Source organism: Etheostoma cragini, chromosome 18, assembly GCF_013103735.1.
Source record: "Etheostoma cragini isolate CJK2018 chromosome 18, CSU_Ecrag_1.0, whole genome shotgun sequence".
NCBI lineage: Eukaryota > Metazoa > Chordata > Actinopteri > Perciformes > Percidae > Etheostoma > Etheostoma cragini.
Window position 1 is genome coordinate 3797193 of NC_048424.1, and position 18425 is coordinate 3815617.

General features: G+C 42.8%; 1 protein-coding gene across 1 annotated transcript in view; it reads left to right on the top strand.

Annotated features, from left to right (window-relative positions):
- pex7 (peroxisomal biogenesis factor 7) overlaps positions 1-11729 on the top strand; it is a 36366-nt gene extending 24637 nt beyond the window's left edge. The window contains exon 8 of the mRNA XM_034900770.1: positions 10725-11729. Within this exon, the coding sequence (XP_034756661.1) occupies positions 10725-10811 (87 nt within the window). The 3' untranslated portion in view covers positions 10812-11729. The remainder of the gene's footprint in view (positions 1-10724) is intronic.
- The last annotated feature ends 6696 nt before the right edge of the window (positions 11730-18425 follow it).

The window sequence follows — 18425 nt, forward strand, 5'->3', positions numbered from 1 at the left end:
GGTTGCACTGGACAGCTTGTGTCATTGGGGCGGTTGTGGTCCCCCAATTCCCCCTGTTAGTTACGCCTATGGAGTCCACGTGTGTGAGTGTTCGCTGTAGCTCTGGAAATGGGGCCATCCATCAATGTGTCTGCTCACGAGCAGGCCGAGGTTAACCCACACGCAGCAACACACAGCAACACGCATGGTTGGGGGTCGGGGAGCTGTGTGTTCCAGTGTGTGGGGGTGAAGAAGAAGTGATTTGAAAAGGCCACACGTGTCTAATTCAGTTTTTCTTTGGCTAATTTGGTCTGGCGGTGTCCCACAGAAGAAAATGTAGTGAGAATGAGAGCCAGCAATGAGATCCCCTAAGGGATAAATGCGTGGGAAATAGTGACAAAAAACATACTAGGATCAACGTTGTGATTGGGAAATGAGTAGGTGGTCGTGAAATGAATGATTGCATTGATGCATCGGGATGCAGGCGTAGATGATTCTGCAGCGACAGCTATAACCAATTATCTCCTACCGATGCTGCTCGCTCGTTTTTCGTTTGTGCTTTTAGTGTTTTCGCTGGTGTTCAGACTCCACTACATTCAGGAAGTTTCTTTCTTAAGAGCAGACCCATCTATACATCTTCTGTAACTGCTCACATTTGTCGATGAAAACCATGTGTAGCAATATATGATGAATTTGGGAAGTTGACGCATCGAGAAATCAGACTGCATTGAATCGTCGGCCGGAAAATCTAATTGAATCAAGACACCAATGAAATGAATGAATGTTGAAATCAGCTTCAGGTGTTTGCAGACTCCGCGACAACCCGAGGTCATTGCTCGTATGTTACTGCGTCATTTTTAAACTAAAAAATGTTGTACTCAAAGGGCCTTGTCTTGCACCCAGCGCAGCGCAAAGCCGGAAATGTAAATGTAAATGTGCTGTATTTATATAGCGCTTTTCAAGTCTTAACAACTGCTCAAAGCGCTTTTTACATCTACAGGGAACATTCACCATTCACACACATTCATACACTGTGGCCGGGGCTGCCGTACAAGGTGCCACCTGCTCATCAGATAAACATTCACACAGATTCACACTCCGATGCACAGCACCGGGGGCAACTCGGGGTTCAGTGTCTTGCCCAAGGACACTTCGACAATGACTGCAGGGGCGGGGATCAAACCGCCAACCTTCCAATTGGCAGGCAACCGCTCTACCACTGAGCCACAGCCGCCCGGAAACAAGTGTCTTTGCTAGTTTAAAACCGATGCAGTTGTTGATTTACCGTCCAGCGGCTACAATATTTAAACAGCAAATGCACCTGCGCACATAACATCCGTTATCCTGAGGCAGCGGGAAGTGATCGAGCCATTGACCAACACAACACCTGGTATAAAGTCAATAACGCAGCATTTCATTGTTATTTTAACAGCACATTAGTAAAATATGAAGTAAAAAGGCTTAAGCACAGTGCGGACACTATGCTTGTTACACACACAGGGACGCACACTATGCTTGTTACACACACAGGGACGCACACTATGCTTGTTACACACACAGGGACGCACACTATGCTTATTACACACACAGGGACGCACACTATGCTGGTTAAACACAGGGACGCGCAGCAGCACGCCCCCATGCAAATGATTAATAATTAAAATATGACGGTGACGGTGTAAATCCTCCATCATAACAGCAATGCCCCAAGGTCCAAACGCGCCTGGCTGTTAAAGATAATGAGAGAGGACCTCTGATTGGTTGAGCCGTGCGCTCAGATCGTTAAAATAGGGCCCTTTGTGGTTCGAGGAACAGTCAGCTCTGTTTGCTTAACAAGCTGTGGCTCACCACCAAGAAAATGTGGTGAGAATTACAGACAGTAGAGATCATCTTATGGAGAAATGGGAGTGTGAAATAGTGGGAAAAAAAGCATACAAATTTTCTTTCTTTCAACCATATTGCCTAAAAATAACATGAACGCCATGCATCTTCTTCAGGTTAAATGAAAGATAAAACAGACTTTGAAAGGTTGTAGCCCATTGGTGATACACCACTGCTCACTGTTTTCCAAAGCGTACCATTTCAGTCAGGAGAGACTTCGGTGCAGATATGCAAAGATTTATTGTACGCACGCATGAAATGAAATGTACAGAGTATTTGGAGGTTAGAATATGGAATGAATTAGTTGTTTGGTCTATAAAATGTCAGAAAATTGTGAAAAATGAGAGAAGATACTAGAAAAAAGTCACATTTAACAATCTGACATCACACAAGTTGTACTTTTTATTATTTAAAAACAACAAATGTATAAAAAAAACCGATGAATAGATTAATCCTTGTAGCTCTAGTTGCCATTACATAAACCTTTCTGCCTCTACACGTCACAGCTTTACGTTGACAAGCTGCTCCTTTTTATCAGGACTTTTCACACGAAGCCAATAATAGCCCGCTGGACAAATCAGAGCGAGGACTTTTTTTCAGGACACAGATAAATGACGTGGAGGTGGAAGTGCGTACGTGATAACACCTCACCAGACAGAGCTTGAACCCACAACATCCAGGTAAACAGTTGGTTTCCAACGGCAACCAATCTTAGGGCTCAGGCCGTCCTGACCGAGTTCCCGTGACGAACAGAGTGGGAGCCGTTTGTGTCTGTACTGTCCTTGCTGTCGATGTTGGAGACTGTGTGTGTGTGCATGTGTGCGTGTGTGTGTGTGTGTGTGAAGAGGCTACAACAGTAATGAGCTGCATTATTGTTTTTGTCGTTATCAGACATGTCATTACAGAGAAGCAGGCTGCCCTGTTTTGTCTCTCGGCCAACCCTCTCTCGTCTTGGCTTTCTCCTTTTCTCTCAGGGTCGTTTATTTCAACCTCTTTATATTTTTTTGTCTACATTTGTGTGCTTGTTTCTTTATTGGGTGTACTTTTTTATACATACTGTATACTTAAATATCCTTTAATATCCTTTAAGTACATATATTTTTTTATTTTTACTCCAAAGCACAATCTAAACCCAACCCTACGTTCCAGGGGGAAAAAGTGACGGCGAAGCGAACTCAGCAACATATTATCATGAACGGATTCATATGCTAGCGTCTCGAAATATACGCACAACAATACATATGATATCCAATGAAATTACAGCAGCCGCTGGCTGGTCACATGGTGTAGGGAGTCCTTAAAGTAAAATAAAAGGTGACTGTCATGTGACAATGACAGTTAAGACACCAAAATGACTAGCTAAGAGCAGAAAAAGTGTATGTGCATGCGTGCATGTGTGTGTGTGTGTGTGTCTGTGTGTGTGTGTGTGTGTGTGTACGTGCGTGTGGGAAGAGGCAACAACAGTGCTTTACACTATATGCGAGCAACACAGATTTCCAACATAATATCACCAGCGTTCCAAGTGATATGTGACATTAATCCGTAATTAATCCTTCAGCCCTAGTGTGTATAAGTGTGTGTGTGTGTGTGTGTGTGTGTGTGTGTTTGTCTAATGGCTCTCAATCCACACAATAGCGAAGGGAAAGAATTATAAGCTACAACTAGGCTATATTTAACGTTAGGCAATGTTGGTAGTTACGTTTGATTGTGTTAAGAAGGTAACTTCTCAGTCCCGCCCTCCTTTCCGCTAAAGCCCAAAACAGTCTCCTAAGCCCCTCCCCCCACAAGGGAGAATACATATGTGCATAGATCTGAGGGGCAGTCAACCATAGTCCTCATGAATCCACGAGAGTTTAGAACGCTAACATAAAGAAAGAGGAAGGTGAATGCTATCCGGCCAAAAAGGACCAGAGCAATCCCGGAAGTGGAACGTCGTAGATATAGACCACATCGGATATAATGTGATCTGGTTAAATGGAGTTCTTTGGAAGGACAACATGCAGTTTGTTGGCCTAGAAATCCAGACGCACCCTAAAGGCAGCACATGTAATCTGCAGCCAGGGTCAGTGTAGCAACTCTCGCGAGCTGGAAAAACCAAACTCTGGTCAGGCCAATCACATCGTGTGTAGAGTGGGTGGGCGGGCTTAACATATTGACGGCAGAGTTGCAACGGTTCTGCGGAAATTCCCCGCTACTTGAAAACAAAGAAGATGGCTGCTGCTGCTGGAGAACAGCGGCCTTTGAAATCGGCTTTGTCGGCGCTGTCCTATTGCGTGCAGAGGGAATCTGAAAGACAACTGTTTATCCCGCCCCTCGGATTGAGCCCTGCCAATGGGGAGCTCCTGGACCCAACATCTGGATGTGGGTATAGCTAGCATATTGTTGGCTCTAAATAAAATATGGATGGCCATGCTTTACATCGTGTTTGGTGTGTACGTGTATACGTGCATTTCCTCATAACCGTATGTACCTTCCCTCCAAACCATCAGGCTTCGGTTCCGTGCTTCTGATCCGATCTTTGAAACAGCGAGGCAACAAGCTGAACGTCCTTTCCGAGCATGAGTAGACAAAGTAGTCATGCAGTGAGTCAGCCGCTGAGGAGAGGAATGCCCTTTTTAATTAACTTTAACAGCTGGTCGTAATGGAAAGGCACACACAACAGCCAAGACTGCAGCAAAAGCACAAAGAGAGAGAGAGAGAGAGAGAGAGAGAGAGAGAATTAAAGTGAGAGAGAGTAATATATATATAGAGAGAGAAAGAAAGAATGGGAAAGAGAAAAAGAGCAAGAGAGAATAAGAGTGAGAGAGTAATATATATATGTATAGAGAAAGAGAGAGAAAGGGAGACAGAGAGAAAGAGTAAACCAGAATTTGTGAGAGTGAGATTAATGTATATAGAGAGAGAGAGAGACGGAGAAAGAGAGAGAGAGAGAGATTTGTAATGAGGAGGAACACAAGAACCAAAGACTAAAGGAAATATAAAAGCAAGATAAAGTTCAAAGTCTGGCTAATATTTAACGTTTCTTAATAATGAGGGGAAAAGATGAATGAAGAAACACTAATTGAAAAAGGCTTGTGGCCGTTATGTACTCTCAGTGGGAGAAAGGCACATGCAGAGTACAATGCACTTATTATCAATGTTAAGTTGTCATGGTAATGGGCTTTGTGACACTTCACACGTCACACGTGACACGTTCTGCATTGTTTTTAAGTACATACTGTACGTTTAGGCCTGAGGTGTCAAACTCATTTTAGTTTAGGGCCACATCACCCTTATTTGATCTCAAGTGGGCTTGATCTCAACCCCCCCACACACACACACACACACACACACACACACACCGCCCCACCCCCGCCCAATCTGCCGGCTTGATTTAACCCCGCATTTTCCATGACTGAGACAAGACTGCACCAATGTGAAAAAGCGCTGACTAAGACTAAACTAACATGCAATATTGTTGACTAAAACAGACGAGACTAAAATATTTTGCATGAAATAAAAACTACGATAATTACTCACTTCCTTTCGTCTACAATCGTCTCTAACTTTTTCATCATGAGATAGAATACTTGCTGCCACTTCTCTCTGATGCTCCTTAACGGATGTTAGAGGCAACCGAAACATCTCCACATGTCACGCTAGGTAACACTACGCCTGGCAGCAGCTAACGTTAGCCCGCCGTTAGCTAGCAGCTGGATTACACACGGTTAAAACGCTGACATCTAAACAGTGTTAACGTTCAAGTTAAAGTTGAAATTTGCCTCGCCAGCCTCGTGCTGCATTCAAAGTCATTGTTAAATACCCTTTTCCCATCCAGTGGTTGTTTTTGTCATTTATCAGGAATTTACTTGTGAAATAAGGAAGAGGCTCGATATTTGGTCGCGTTTTACATTTTTCAATGATATTGACAAAAAAATCGAAATATGTTATAACTATTTGGAAGAAATAATCTCATAAATAATTTATTTAAAAAAAGACTAAAAGGTTTTGATTCAAACTTGACTGAAATGGTGAGACTTCTAGTCAACTAAAACAGGATGAAGATATGTGAAGGACAAATATGACAAAAATAAACAAGGACATTTGGCACAAGACTAAGACAGAATAAAAAAATAGGTGACAAAATCAACACTACAGCAGAGTTACTTCTGCTACGACATCGTTCTGAGGCTGTTGTAGGAAAAAAATGTTAACGCAACAGACCTCTCTCTGTATGTCTCAATATGGCTATGTTTACAAAATGGTGTTGTCTGGCAACTTAGGCCCGGAGAGTCATGCATTTTACACAACCGCTGACGTTCAGCTTGGGAGACAAAGAGGACTGCTGTAACTGGCGAAGGCGTGGCTGAAAACCCAAAGGAGCTTCCACGAATGTTTCATTCAGGTCTGGCAGTGTGAGATTGGTACAACATGAATTAAAGGTGCCCTGCCACACGTATCTCATGACTTTGTGGTAATGTCTGAAGTTCTACCATGGACTCTGTAACTTGGTTACCGTGGTTACCTTGTTTTAAGCCATTCTAGCGTGGTATAGAAAGCCTGCAGGAAGACTCAGCTCCGTTTGGGCCAGTTCTCATTAATATTCAACCAGCTAAGCTGCCTGACTCTGATTGGTCAACAGCTAGCCAATGAGAGCTCGGCAATCAGCATCTTTTGTAGACTGACCAGCTGTTGTGATTGGCCTGATTTCTCCTCTTTTTTTCTTTTCAGCTTCTAGAGTTGACAGAGCAGGTAGCAGTTCATCTTCACGTTCACCACATAACACACACACACACACACACACACACACACACACACACACACATATATGGACCTAACTGATTTAAAAAATGCAAATAAAAATGGGTTTGTGTAGCAGGTCAGCTTAAAACACTTTTTCTCATCTTTTAATGACTTTTTGTCAACATTGTTGGGGAGCACAACCACGGTGATACGGCTCGTAGTGGCGTGGGCTTTAAACCTTTTTATAATTCAGATTTACCACCCAAAAATGTTGTGTATGAAACCAGGAAACAAATATGACTCACATTTTTAACAACGCATACCCTGCCGACATGTTAATACATTTCCTAGCTTTTTTTGTGATTGGCTGTGCTGCCCGCAAGCTTTTTTGAACAGGAAGTGAAACAGTGAGGACCAAGAACTCTGTTTGGTTCCAAACCCTTAATCACGTATTTATAATCCCTCATCCAGCAGACTGCAGCTTCCTCTTCATTGCTTAACCAAACACAGGGTGGGTTCTAACACCTGTGACGGTATAAAACAATGGATATAATTATATGAATAACAAAGTGGCTTCATATTCCTCGTGGTGAGAGGGAAGCAGAACTGGCGTTTTACTGTGCAAGCTGTGAGAAAAGGGCTGAAACTCAGCCGAGCTTTGTGTTCTGCAGCCAGGACCGATGACAGGGAAGGAGTGTGTCGTTCAGATGATAACCTCGTCCCCCACAGAGGCGTGTCATTCAGCTGATAGTCACGTCCCGCTTGATTATAGCGTGAGGAGGAGAGGGGGGGGGGGACGCAGCTGTAGTTTCTCCTTCGCTGCATCGTCGAAAACGTTTCGGTTTAGAAAGAAAAGAGCTTCAGACAGCGGACAACATTTAAAAGACGGTTTAAAAGATTTGCTGAAGAAACAAAATAAAGTGTCGGTCTATAATTTCTTGTTACAAAATATCAGTTTTATGCAAACGACACCATTAGAGACATAATCTCGACATAGTGTCGTTTGCATAAAAGTGATATTTTGTAACAACATCTGGGTGTGAGCTACAGAGTCTCCTAAACTACATTATTTGATAAGTTATAAAAGATTACAAAAACAGGATTAAGAACTATTTGACCAATCAATATACGTGTCCTCTAATTGGACACTGATCGTCATTGTTTGTTATGTTATGTGCTGCTTTGTTTCATGTCTGGTGTCCGTTCTTTTACGGTGCTCATCTCCGCAATTTGAAGCCTTCAATTCGTATAGATGATTAAAATTAGTATTTTACAGTACAGTAGATATTTGAAAAAAAAAAACACATTTCTACAGTACTTGTATTTGTTAAACAGATGGTTGGGCCTGTAAAAGAGTTTTGTTCTTTGGTTTCAATGTATTACGGAGTATTTTATGGTATAATAATTGAAAAAAATAAAGGTTACTACTTCACGGATTTCACCTGTCACGGGTTCTTCTTGGAACGTAACCCCCGTGATAAACGAGGGTTCACTGTATTCAGTTTTGTCTCATCAACGTCGTCTTGTTTTGTCGTGAAAGACAAAGATTGTTAATGAACATATTTTGTGACATTGTTTTTAAATTAACAGTGTTAAGTGTATTAGTAACCGTTGGACTCCCTCTGACTGACATTGTCCATCTTATTATTGTGTTAGGAGGATAAATAGGGACAGAAATTGCATCTGAACCCAAACCTTTACGATTTGTTCCCAGGCGTGCAAACCAATGACTTCCTGTGTGCGTACTAATGGCCGTAGAGAAACCATTATGTTATTATGTCAGCAATTAGAGGTAAAAACAGCAGAATGGAGAGAAAAGCTTTCCAACCATTTGGACTAAATGTTGTCTTCCAGCAGTTGTTCACATAGAAACAACAGTCTGCTGTGGAGAGATTGGACCATTGACCGACAAAATGTTGCAAAGAAATATAGAACTAGTAGAAAGTCACTCAGGGAGCGCAGGCCTCCGCCAAAGGAAGCAATTTTAACAAAAGTAAAAAATAGTATTTGTATCCACTTCTTGATTCATCCGCTCCAAAATTAAAATGGCATTTCCTTCTTTCATGCTTCACCCTTAAACCATGTTTCAGGTAAATCGGGCTGGGAGTTTTTCCGTAATAGGCTCACAGATTGCAAAGAAATATAAAAACTAGTAGAAAGGCACTCAGGGAGCGCAGACCTCTGCCAAGGCCAAACGGCGCAATTTTAACAAGAGTAAAAAACAGTATTTGTATCCACAATCTGCTCCAAAATTGAAACGGCTCTTCCTTCTTTCATGCTTCACTTTTTCACCAAGTTTGAGAGAAATCGGGCCAGTTGTTTTCCGTAAACCTGCTGACAGTTGAACAAACCCAAACAGAAAATATATCCTTCTTGGCAGAAGTGATACGCATATAAATTATGAGAAATGTAGAATTATAATATCATATTAAAATAGAGAAAGAGAGATTATACCGACTCAGTGTCCTTATTAATACATTCTTACTTTATTGAACTCCTTTCAACACAAGTTCTAATCCTCAGCTTGGCCTTCTCCACAAGGACAACATGATTCAAGTTTACAGTCGGTCTGCATCTTTTTGACTCGATGCAAAGTGTCCGATAACAGGGAGGGATGAAAGCAGGAGGATGAATCACACCGGATACTTAGGGGAACTTTTGTCTGATGCAAACCGTCTCATAGGAAACCATAAACACAGAGTATGCTCTTCGCTTTTGGAAGCAAAGGAAAGAACAGAAGACAGACTTTAGTCTTCAGAGTGGAGACTGGCGGCCATCTCTCTAAATGCCTTTTGTCCCTAAACTGATAATGGAGTGTAATTCAGGTGGAACACTTTGATATAAGTGTGTACCTGAGGACACAAAGACCCAAACTTCTCGTCTCTCTGTCCTCCCTGACATGTCCCCACTTAACCTGCAGCACCGAGACTCAGAGAGAGCTCAGAGGAGTTCAGGTTATTTCCGATGGAGGTTCAAGTGTCTTTGCACTCAGTTAAAAAGACCACACTGTCTATTCAGTCCTTGTCCTCCTGCCGTTGAGAGCATTGAGTCCTTATGGTCACGAAGCAGCTTTTCCCTAGATTCTGGTGTGTTGTACTCATCAGGACACATACTGTAAGAAATAAAGTCAGACAGGGTTTTCTCATTGGTGGGGTTCATGTGCTTCTTCAGTAATTATGTAAGTTTTGTTTCTCTCTGTTTATTCTCCCAATGCACAAATAAATATTGATACCAAGTTAGAAAATGGCGGAGAGAAGAGAGGCGAGAATGCATTTGCTGGACAGCCCACTGAAGCTAAATTTGTGACAAGCTCTTGAGCAAGACACTTATCCCCTCACAGGCCTTTCTTAAGCTTCATTTATAATAATAATATGTGAATGTTCCACCATGACAAGTTCCTTCCAGAGACTATTTAGCAGAGCCGCCATCCAAGACGACTGATTGGTTTGATGAAAAATAATGATAACTTTCATTGAATTGTTGTTGTTTTATTCAATTTCATATGTTTAAATGGTTTTAAAACAGTATTTCTCAGCATCCTGTGATCTGATCTGTTAGTTGAATTAATTCATATATTTCACTTTTTTTCATACTCAAAAATTAGGTATGTCTATAATGTCATTAAAATGAGGTTTATGAACCACGAATTAAATGTATTTATTTTTTAACTTGTAAAGAAAGACAGTCTTTTTATTTATTTTTTTAAAGCCTGATCCCAATAATAAAAAGCGACATAAACGACAGAAAAAAGCACCCCAAAAAGTTAACTTTCATTTTTGTCCCCGGATGGACAACAAGGCCGGCCAATTTATGGTCTTGCAGAGACTCACCGCGAAGCTTTCTACGTAAGTTGCATGAAGTTTATACTTGTGCGCTGGTGTGTGTGTGGATCTCTGTAAGAGAATAGCAGTTGTTTATGGAGCAGGAGAACCAGGAAATGAGTCTGTGGGAATGCAACGATACCAAGCCACGGCCGAGGGTTGTGCGTCACCGCGACGTGTAATGACATTTTTTGAGAGGTGACGTCAGGCTACAGCGTAGGGTCGGTATCGCCCTGTAACTACGTGCGTAACCCCAGCGTGGATGTAACACAGAAACATGAACTGGCCTTAACGGTGTGTGTTGTGTTGTATTGGCTGCAGGTGGTGGACTGTTCCTGGGACGAGACTGTGAAGATCTACACGCCTGCCTGTCTGCTGTCTGCTGGACCTCACAGCACAGCCCCGTAGAACAAATATTACTACACTTCTGAGGACTCCTCTGTGGGAGTTACAAAACACAAAGGAAAGAAACATAGTTTAAACTGATATCAACCACATGTGCAAACTAGGCCACCAGGAAGTGCTCTCGTCTTCGAAGCCAATTGAACATATCGGCCAAAACAGGGGAATTACAACTTCTGTGTCGGTCACATGACGCCCTCTGGCCCAACACTACGTTCTCCCATAGACATACTGGACATGGCAAAAGAGACATCTGTAAATCAGTGGACACGTTTTTTAAGCGTCACAACCACGGACCATAAACATCTAACAACGATGAGTCTTCACTTCCTGCAAGTGAAGACAAAATCTCCCGGATACTTATAATTAATTTAGGACCAGAGTCAGCGCAGTAGTTATCGGGCGTTGGAGCCGGGGTGTTGAAGTCCCGCCCACCCTGCCAGTCTGCCGTCAATCCCAGCTGGGACGATTCAGCCTGTTTGTATAGCATAAAATAACTAATAAAAACCAAACTGCGCAGAAAAATGAACACTTTGTGTTTTTAGAATTACCTTTTTTTTAAATCAGGACCTGTAGCTCGCCATCTGGAAGTCCCCACAAAGCCTCATAAATATGCACATACACACACACACACACACACACACACACACACACATTATCAACAGCAGGCTTTGGAAAAAATCCATAGAGATTCCCAATCAGTTTCTGATTAACAAGTTGTGTTAACGAATTATGTAACAGGATGCTTTACAGTTGGTGTGATCCATAATATATCCATGTCAATATCGGCTTCCTCTTTATCTCCCTCCCTTCCTCACTAAAAAGAAATGTCAACTGTGACTAATTTCAGTATTGAAATGTCCTCAGTGTAATTATGGTGTGTTCAGTGCCTTCAATAAAGAAGTGAATATCGCATGAAAAGCTCTCACTGCATACTATCTTAGCTTATTAAAAAATGTTTGTGTACAATTGAATTACTGGGATTAGAAACAAGATCCACATACTAACTTTTACAAGTTTGAGTTGAGTACCTTCAAATTGTATTCAATCTAATCTAGTCATTTTGTTGCCTAAACTTAACTGTCATCGCCAAATAACAACTAGCAACAGCCACTAAAAGACCGTCATCTCTTAATCTCTTAAATGTAAAGACGCTGAACGTAAATGTCATTGTGATTGGTCGTCACGTAGTCTCGCATTGCCAGACCTTCCTCCACAGCGCTGCGGAGAAGGGTCTGGTTAGTCCAAACAGCATTCCTGGATGGGAGAAAAACTCGCTCTGGTTTATTGTCATTTCTTTAAGCCAATCACAATCATCTTGGGCGGTGCTAAGCGCCAGATGGCGCCACGGTGCCTCTGCTAAGTAGTCTCAGGAAATTGTTTTGGTGGAAAGTATCTATGTTCAAAGTAATTTAAGTCGTGTGACAGAAAAACTCAGAAAGGAGTCTAGCTAGCTGTCTGGATTTACCCTGCAGAGATCTGAGGAGCAGTTTAACATTGTCCTCAGAAATCCACCGGAGCAATAAACAACAATAAACAAGAAGCTTCTGAAGACATGGAGGCTTCATCTTTTGTTACAACTGTCTGTGAAGTTAAGGGTGTTACCCCCAAAATAACATCAGCCCTGGATGGAACGTCCCCCCAGCTGCTTCCCAGCCAGTCTCGGAGCCCAAACAGGAAAAGTGGAACATTTTATATCAAATTTTTATTATCATTTATTATATTTTATTTATTTAGTCAGAAACTTTATCCAACGTCTGAATGTTCAAGTCCGATTTTATATATATCTTCGAGTCCGAGTCCAAGTAAAAGTGCTAGGACTAGATTAGAGACTCGGGTCAGAGTCCAGGACTCCAGTTCTCCATCACTCATCCTCCGATTCCTCCATGGCTACTAACAAGTGTGTGGAGGGGAGGGGGGAGGTAATAGATCACAGAAGGCTTGTATCATGTGGACACACAGACATTGTTGTTATCATCCTCATACTTAGAAGGGGGGGGAGAGACAGAAACTACACACTATAGCTTTAAGATCTGGGTTCTTTACATTGTTGGTAGTGAATATTGCCAAACAGCAGCTTTCAGCTTTTCTGTGGTTTACTAGGAGACGGAATTGAAGAGGAGGAAACCATCATGCAATACAAGTCAATGGACAGCAGAACGTTGTTTCCCCCTCCTGTGGGGGCGGGGCTTAAATGCGCTCTGTTTCTATCCTCTGAAGTGTCACGGACGATGATGATGATGATGATGATGGTGATGATGTGGTGTGTGTCGTACGGAGCTCCCCCAGTTGTTCTTGCTGTAGCCAATCGCAGCTCTCCTGGTGATGATGCCTAATGGTTTCCCCTCCGCCCTGCAGCCAATCGCAGCTCTCCTGGTGATGATGCCTAATGATTTCCCCTCCGCCCTGCAGCCAATCACAGCTCTCCTGGTGATGATGCACGAAGGCTTCCCCTCCACCCTGCAGCCAATCACAGCTCTCCTGGTGATGATGCACGAAGGCTTCCCCTCCGCCCTGCAGCCAATCGCAGCTCTCCTGGTGATGATGCGTGAAGGCTTCCCCTCCGCCCTGCAGCCAATCGCAGCTCTCCTGGTGATGATGCGGGAAGGCTTCCTCTCTGCAGCCAGTCTCTCTGCAGGGAAAAACCCGGCCTCGCTCTAACTGTAACACAGAAACCCCGTGGAGACAGATTCTCTCTGCCGCTCCCCCTTTTCCTCCTTTTCCTCCTCTTCCTCCTCCACCACTCGTTTCTTTCCTCACTTCTTTTTTTCCCCTCTTGGTTTATCTTCTTTCTGTCACGATTGTCAGTCGTCCACTTCGTGTCCTCATCTTTCTCCACCCTCCCTCCTGTCTTGGCATTCACTCTTTTCTATCTTTGGTTTTCCCCTCTCTCCTACTCATCTCGTTATCTTCACCTGCATTTCTTTCATGCTTTTCTTTTCCCTCTCATCATCCTCTCTATTTCTTCGGTTCTTCTCCTTTTCTGTTCTTTTCCTGTCTTTTTCCCTTCTTTTAGTTTTAGCTCGCCTGTCCTTTTCTTTATCTTTCATTCCTTCCCTTTCCCGATTTCCTCTCCTTTCCCCTTTCTTTCCCTTCTCCTCACTCTCTTCCCCTTTCCTTTTGTTTCCTTGCTTTTTCTTTCCATTCCTATCCTACCCGTTTCCCCCCTTTCTTCTCCTAGATGTCCTATCCTTTTGTCTCCTCTCCTTTGGTTTTTTTCCCCTTACCTCTCCTTTACTTTTGTAGCTATCCTTTCCTTTCTCCTTTCTTCTCCCCCACTTTCTTTTTGCCAGTCTTCTTTTTATCCCCCCCCCCCCCTCCCCTTCCCTGTTTTTATTCCCCCTCCCCTCTTCTTCTTCATGCTAACACAGTCTTTGAATGACTCTGCAGCAAACCAACCAGCTGCACTGCTAAACTTCTGGTGGCAGCTTCTTTTATTAATAAAATTTGAGTGTTGTATGAAAACGTATGAAGGGCCGGTGCTGAGTGCTGCGATCTGTCAGAGATCTTTAAGACCTTCAGTCTGACTCTGAGCTCCAAACAGAGGATTTATGGAACTAAAAGGATTTCATTTAGGCTACATTCACACCGCTACGTTTTGATTTGTAAGCGTTTGAGTTTTGAGCCAAAAGTGATCTTGGAGCACCACGTGGTTTCATCTCCAGTAGAAGAGCTAACACGCCCAAAACCTCATGTCTCTTCAACAATCTGGTGTACAGACATAAAGAGGAGGCAGCGTGGAGACTCCACCCGCTGCTGGTAGTTGCCATGGTAGCGTTAGTAGCTTTAGTCTCAGAGAACGAGACGTCGTGACCTACAGGACTCAATCAGGAAGAGAAACGTTGGCATCCTTGTCGTGGTTACCAAAGGTCTCGGTTTGCGGCCGTTGAGACTGAAACACAACGCCCCAGATTCCAAACCAAGGGCCTCGGATGTGCCAGAGCAGGGGGAATGAGAGGGGAAAACACCAGAGCAGGGGGAATGAGAGGGGGAAACACCAGAGCAGGGGGAATGAGAGAGGGAAACACCAGAGCAGGGGGAATGAGAGAGGGGGGAACACCAGAGCAGGGGGAATGAGAGAGGGGGGAACACCAGAGCAGGGAGAATGAGAGGGGAAACACCAGAGCATGGGGAATGAGAGAGGGAAACACCAGAGCAGGGAGATGATTGGTCAAATTAAATCAGGACTTTCACCCAGGAGACCGGGGTTCATGTCAAATTTAAAAAGAAAAGGTAAAACAAGGTAATGTTTCTGACTTTAGTAGAAAGTGTTCATAATGTTTAAAATTTAAAAACAACACTTTATTTTAAAATAAATATTTAAATATTTAAAACTGTTTTTTACTCATAATGAAATAAGATAAACCTTTATTGTCATTGTGCAGAGACTCATTCAACAACATTGTGAGTGCCACAGTGCATTAAAAATAATTAACAAGATAGACAATAAATTGCTAAAAACAAGAATAATTTGAGACATAAAAACAATAACGATTGACAGGAGAAATATTTCTCATGCTGTATGAATATTGTTTTCTTCTTCAACTTGTAGGATTTAAAAAGTTGGTACATTCAAAGATTGTCAAATAGATTAAAATGCCGCTTAAAATGCCACTTTTAATTGCACAAATGCAGAAATTTGACTCGCCAGCTGCACTACAAACTGTAACCACGCTGTTGTTCCAGTCGTCCGATGTGATTGGGTGCTACACGTTCATTTGGAAATCAATTTTAGAGTGAAATCAGGTCAGTTCCATTCTGTTTCAAGTTAAAATGACTTAGCCTAATCTATAATAGCTATAGTCTGTGGAATAATGAATGTATGCATTTTGTTTTGTCTCCTCCCTGCAGAGAACGGTCTCGGTCTAAATCCCCCCCCCATCACACACACACACACACCTCCGCCCTCCCCCCTCCGTCTTAATCTGCTCATGTTTTTGAAAGCGCCTCTGTCCGTGTCTTCTGTCCCGGCGTGTTAATTGGAAGCTAATGGGCTGGGCTCGATCAGGGCAGATCTCCCTCCCTCGTGGCCTGGAAGCTGATTTTTCTGATGAAATATTTAAATTAAAACCTTTTTCGGAGCCACTTCCACGCCGGTTATGAGTGATGATGAGTCTCCGCTTCTGAGGAGGAGGAAGACACTCAGAAATAAAAACGGAAAAGATGTTTGAGTTAATGGCAAAACATCCAGTTTGTGTTGGTCTCTGTGCTGTGTCAACACTTTAACTCACATTCAACTTACATTACAATTGGTTTACATTACAATATCTTCGTACTTTAGTGTGTGCATTACAGTCCCCTTATCTAATTTCTTGTTGTTACCTGGACCATATTAACCTGTTTAATCAAGAGATCACATGATTCCCAGCTGAGGCACGGAGGACAGGTGCAGTCCCTTCATCTTGACGAGAGGAATGTGCTGCTTCCTCCCTTTGCTCTCCCTCTGACCCTGAGCCATGTGGTGTCTGAATCTCTTCTCTTTACATGTGATTTATCTGCGTCGTTGCTCACTATTTCTTAAGATATTTAAATCAATGTTAAAGATTTTGCGCTTTCTAAAGCTCCATCCACCCACAGACAAAGCGATGTAAAGAAATGTACAAAGAGATGAAAATGAAATGTAAAGGTTTTCTAAACTCAGACTCACTCCAGTCGGCACACTGATTTACTCTTAACGAAGGGGAAATTCGGTCTCCTACAAACTCTTTTCGGAGTGGCAACACGTTCTCACTTTCCCACCGCGTAAAATACGGATGCTTGGTCAACCGAGATCTTTTCCTAACCCTAACCGTAGCCTGCACGTTGAGAAACGGCGCCTGAAGCCTGATTTATGATCCTGCACCATGAGGCTCCACGCAAAACAGTCTGCGTAAGAGGACTGAAGTTTATAGTGGTACGTTGGTGTGTGCTTTAATCTCTTTAAGAGAATAGCTGTGTGTGTGTGTGTGTGTGTGTGTGTTAGAGTGAGTTAGAGAGGGATGGTGATTATCTTCAGATCGAGTAGTGACTCTATAGTCATATTGAGACAAACAAAGTGTCTCCCCTGTTCTTCCCGACCACGGTGAGACATCTGCAGCAGGAGAAGTTAACCCTCTCCTTGATTCCATGTTGTTCATGGAGAAGAAAAACCAGGAAATGAGTCGAGGGGGTGCAACGCTGCCAAGACACAATTGTTTAGGAGGTGCACATTAGTATACGGCGCAGGGTTGATGTCTCTACGTAGCTACCGACGGCATTGATTTAACGCAGAAGCACGTATCACCCCGTCGGGGATGTGTAACCCTTGAAAACATATTTTATACAATGGAGTCTACTCCCCAAAGACCATTATTTTGTTGTACATTCATATTGTTCACATGTAGCTCACTAATAAAGTTTTGCACACCTGCAACGAAGTCTCTCCTGATTGAATTATTGACGTCGTTGACATTCACTGGGTCCACAGTGAGGACTTGCTGTTTTCTGTCGTTTAGTGCTTTTGGTCGAAGAAAACATGTGCAAAGACTTAATCTTTTGCCCTGCACGAGTTGTGTCGGACACTTTTCACTATTTTATTTGATTATTTTGAAAGCAAAATCATCACTAATTAAATATATATATATATATATATATATATATATATACACTGTATATATATATATATATATATATACACTGTATATTTCTCTAAGCAAACCTCGTTCCTCCTGGCGTTCTGTACTGAATGTTCTCAGTTGCTTCTACGAGCTTAATGCGCTTTTACAGGAACTGTTAATCATTTAATCTGGCGTCTGTTCATTTTCTGATTAATTTCATGATTATAATCGGTTATCTGTTACGCCAATAAAGACTCGAAGTGAACTAAAATGAACTGAGAAGACAGAGAGAGACTCTACGATCTGAGCGCACGGTGCGAAGCGCCTGGCGCAGGTGCGTTCAGGGCGTGTCCAAATCCACATTTGCTAGTTTGGTTCGTGTGCCGGGCGCATGGTCCTAAAGGGTTGTGCTTAGCGTCTTCTTCGTTAATCAGAGGTGTGTTCTGGGCATAACATGCAATCAGCCAATCAGAGGTCCTCTCCCATTCCCTTTAACAGCCGGGCGTGTTTGAACCTCAGAGCATTGCCGTTATGATGGAGGATTTACATATTTTCATATTTAATATGGGATCTTCTGCATTGTGAGCTTCTGCGTGTCCCTGTGTGTGTAACAAACAGAGTGTGTGTCCCTGTGTGTGTAACAAGCATGGTGTGTAGTAGTTTTAGTCGTGCAACAGTAAACTCCGATTGGACAGATAGTCTAGCTAGCTGTCTGGATCGACCCTGCAGAGATTATTAGGATTTCTGATACATCAAAAGTAAATGGGAGTTGGTGTTTTATAGGCTACACTTTTTTTTACACGTTTTTTCTGCATTATCATATGGTTCATGGTTGATTTCTACCCCCCTTTCTTTCTCTCTCACATTTCTCCCTCTCTCTCTGTCTCTTTCTCTCCCCCTCTCTGTCTTTCTCTCCCTCTCTTCTGTTTCTCTCTCTCCCCTCTCTCTCTGTCTTTCTCTCCCCCTTTCTGTTTCTCTCTCCCCTCTCTCTCTCTCTCTCTCTCTCTCTGTCTCTTTCTCTCCCCCATTTCTCTGTCGCTCTCTC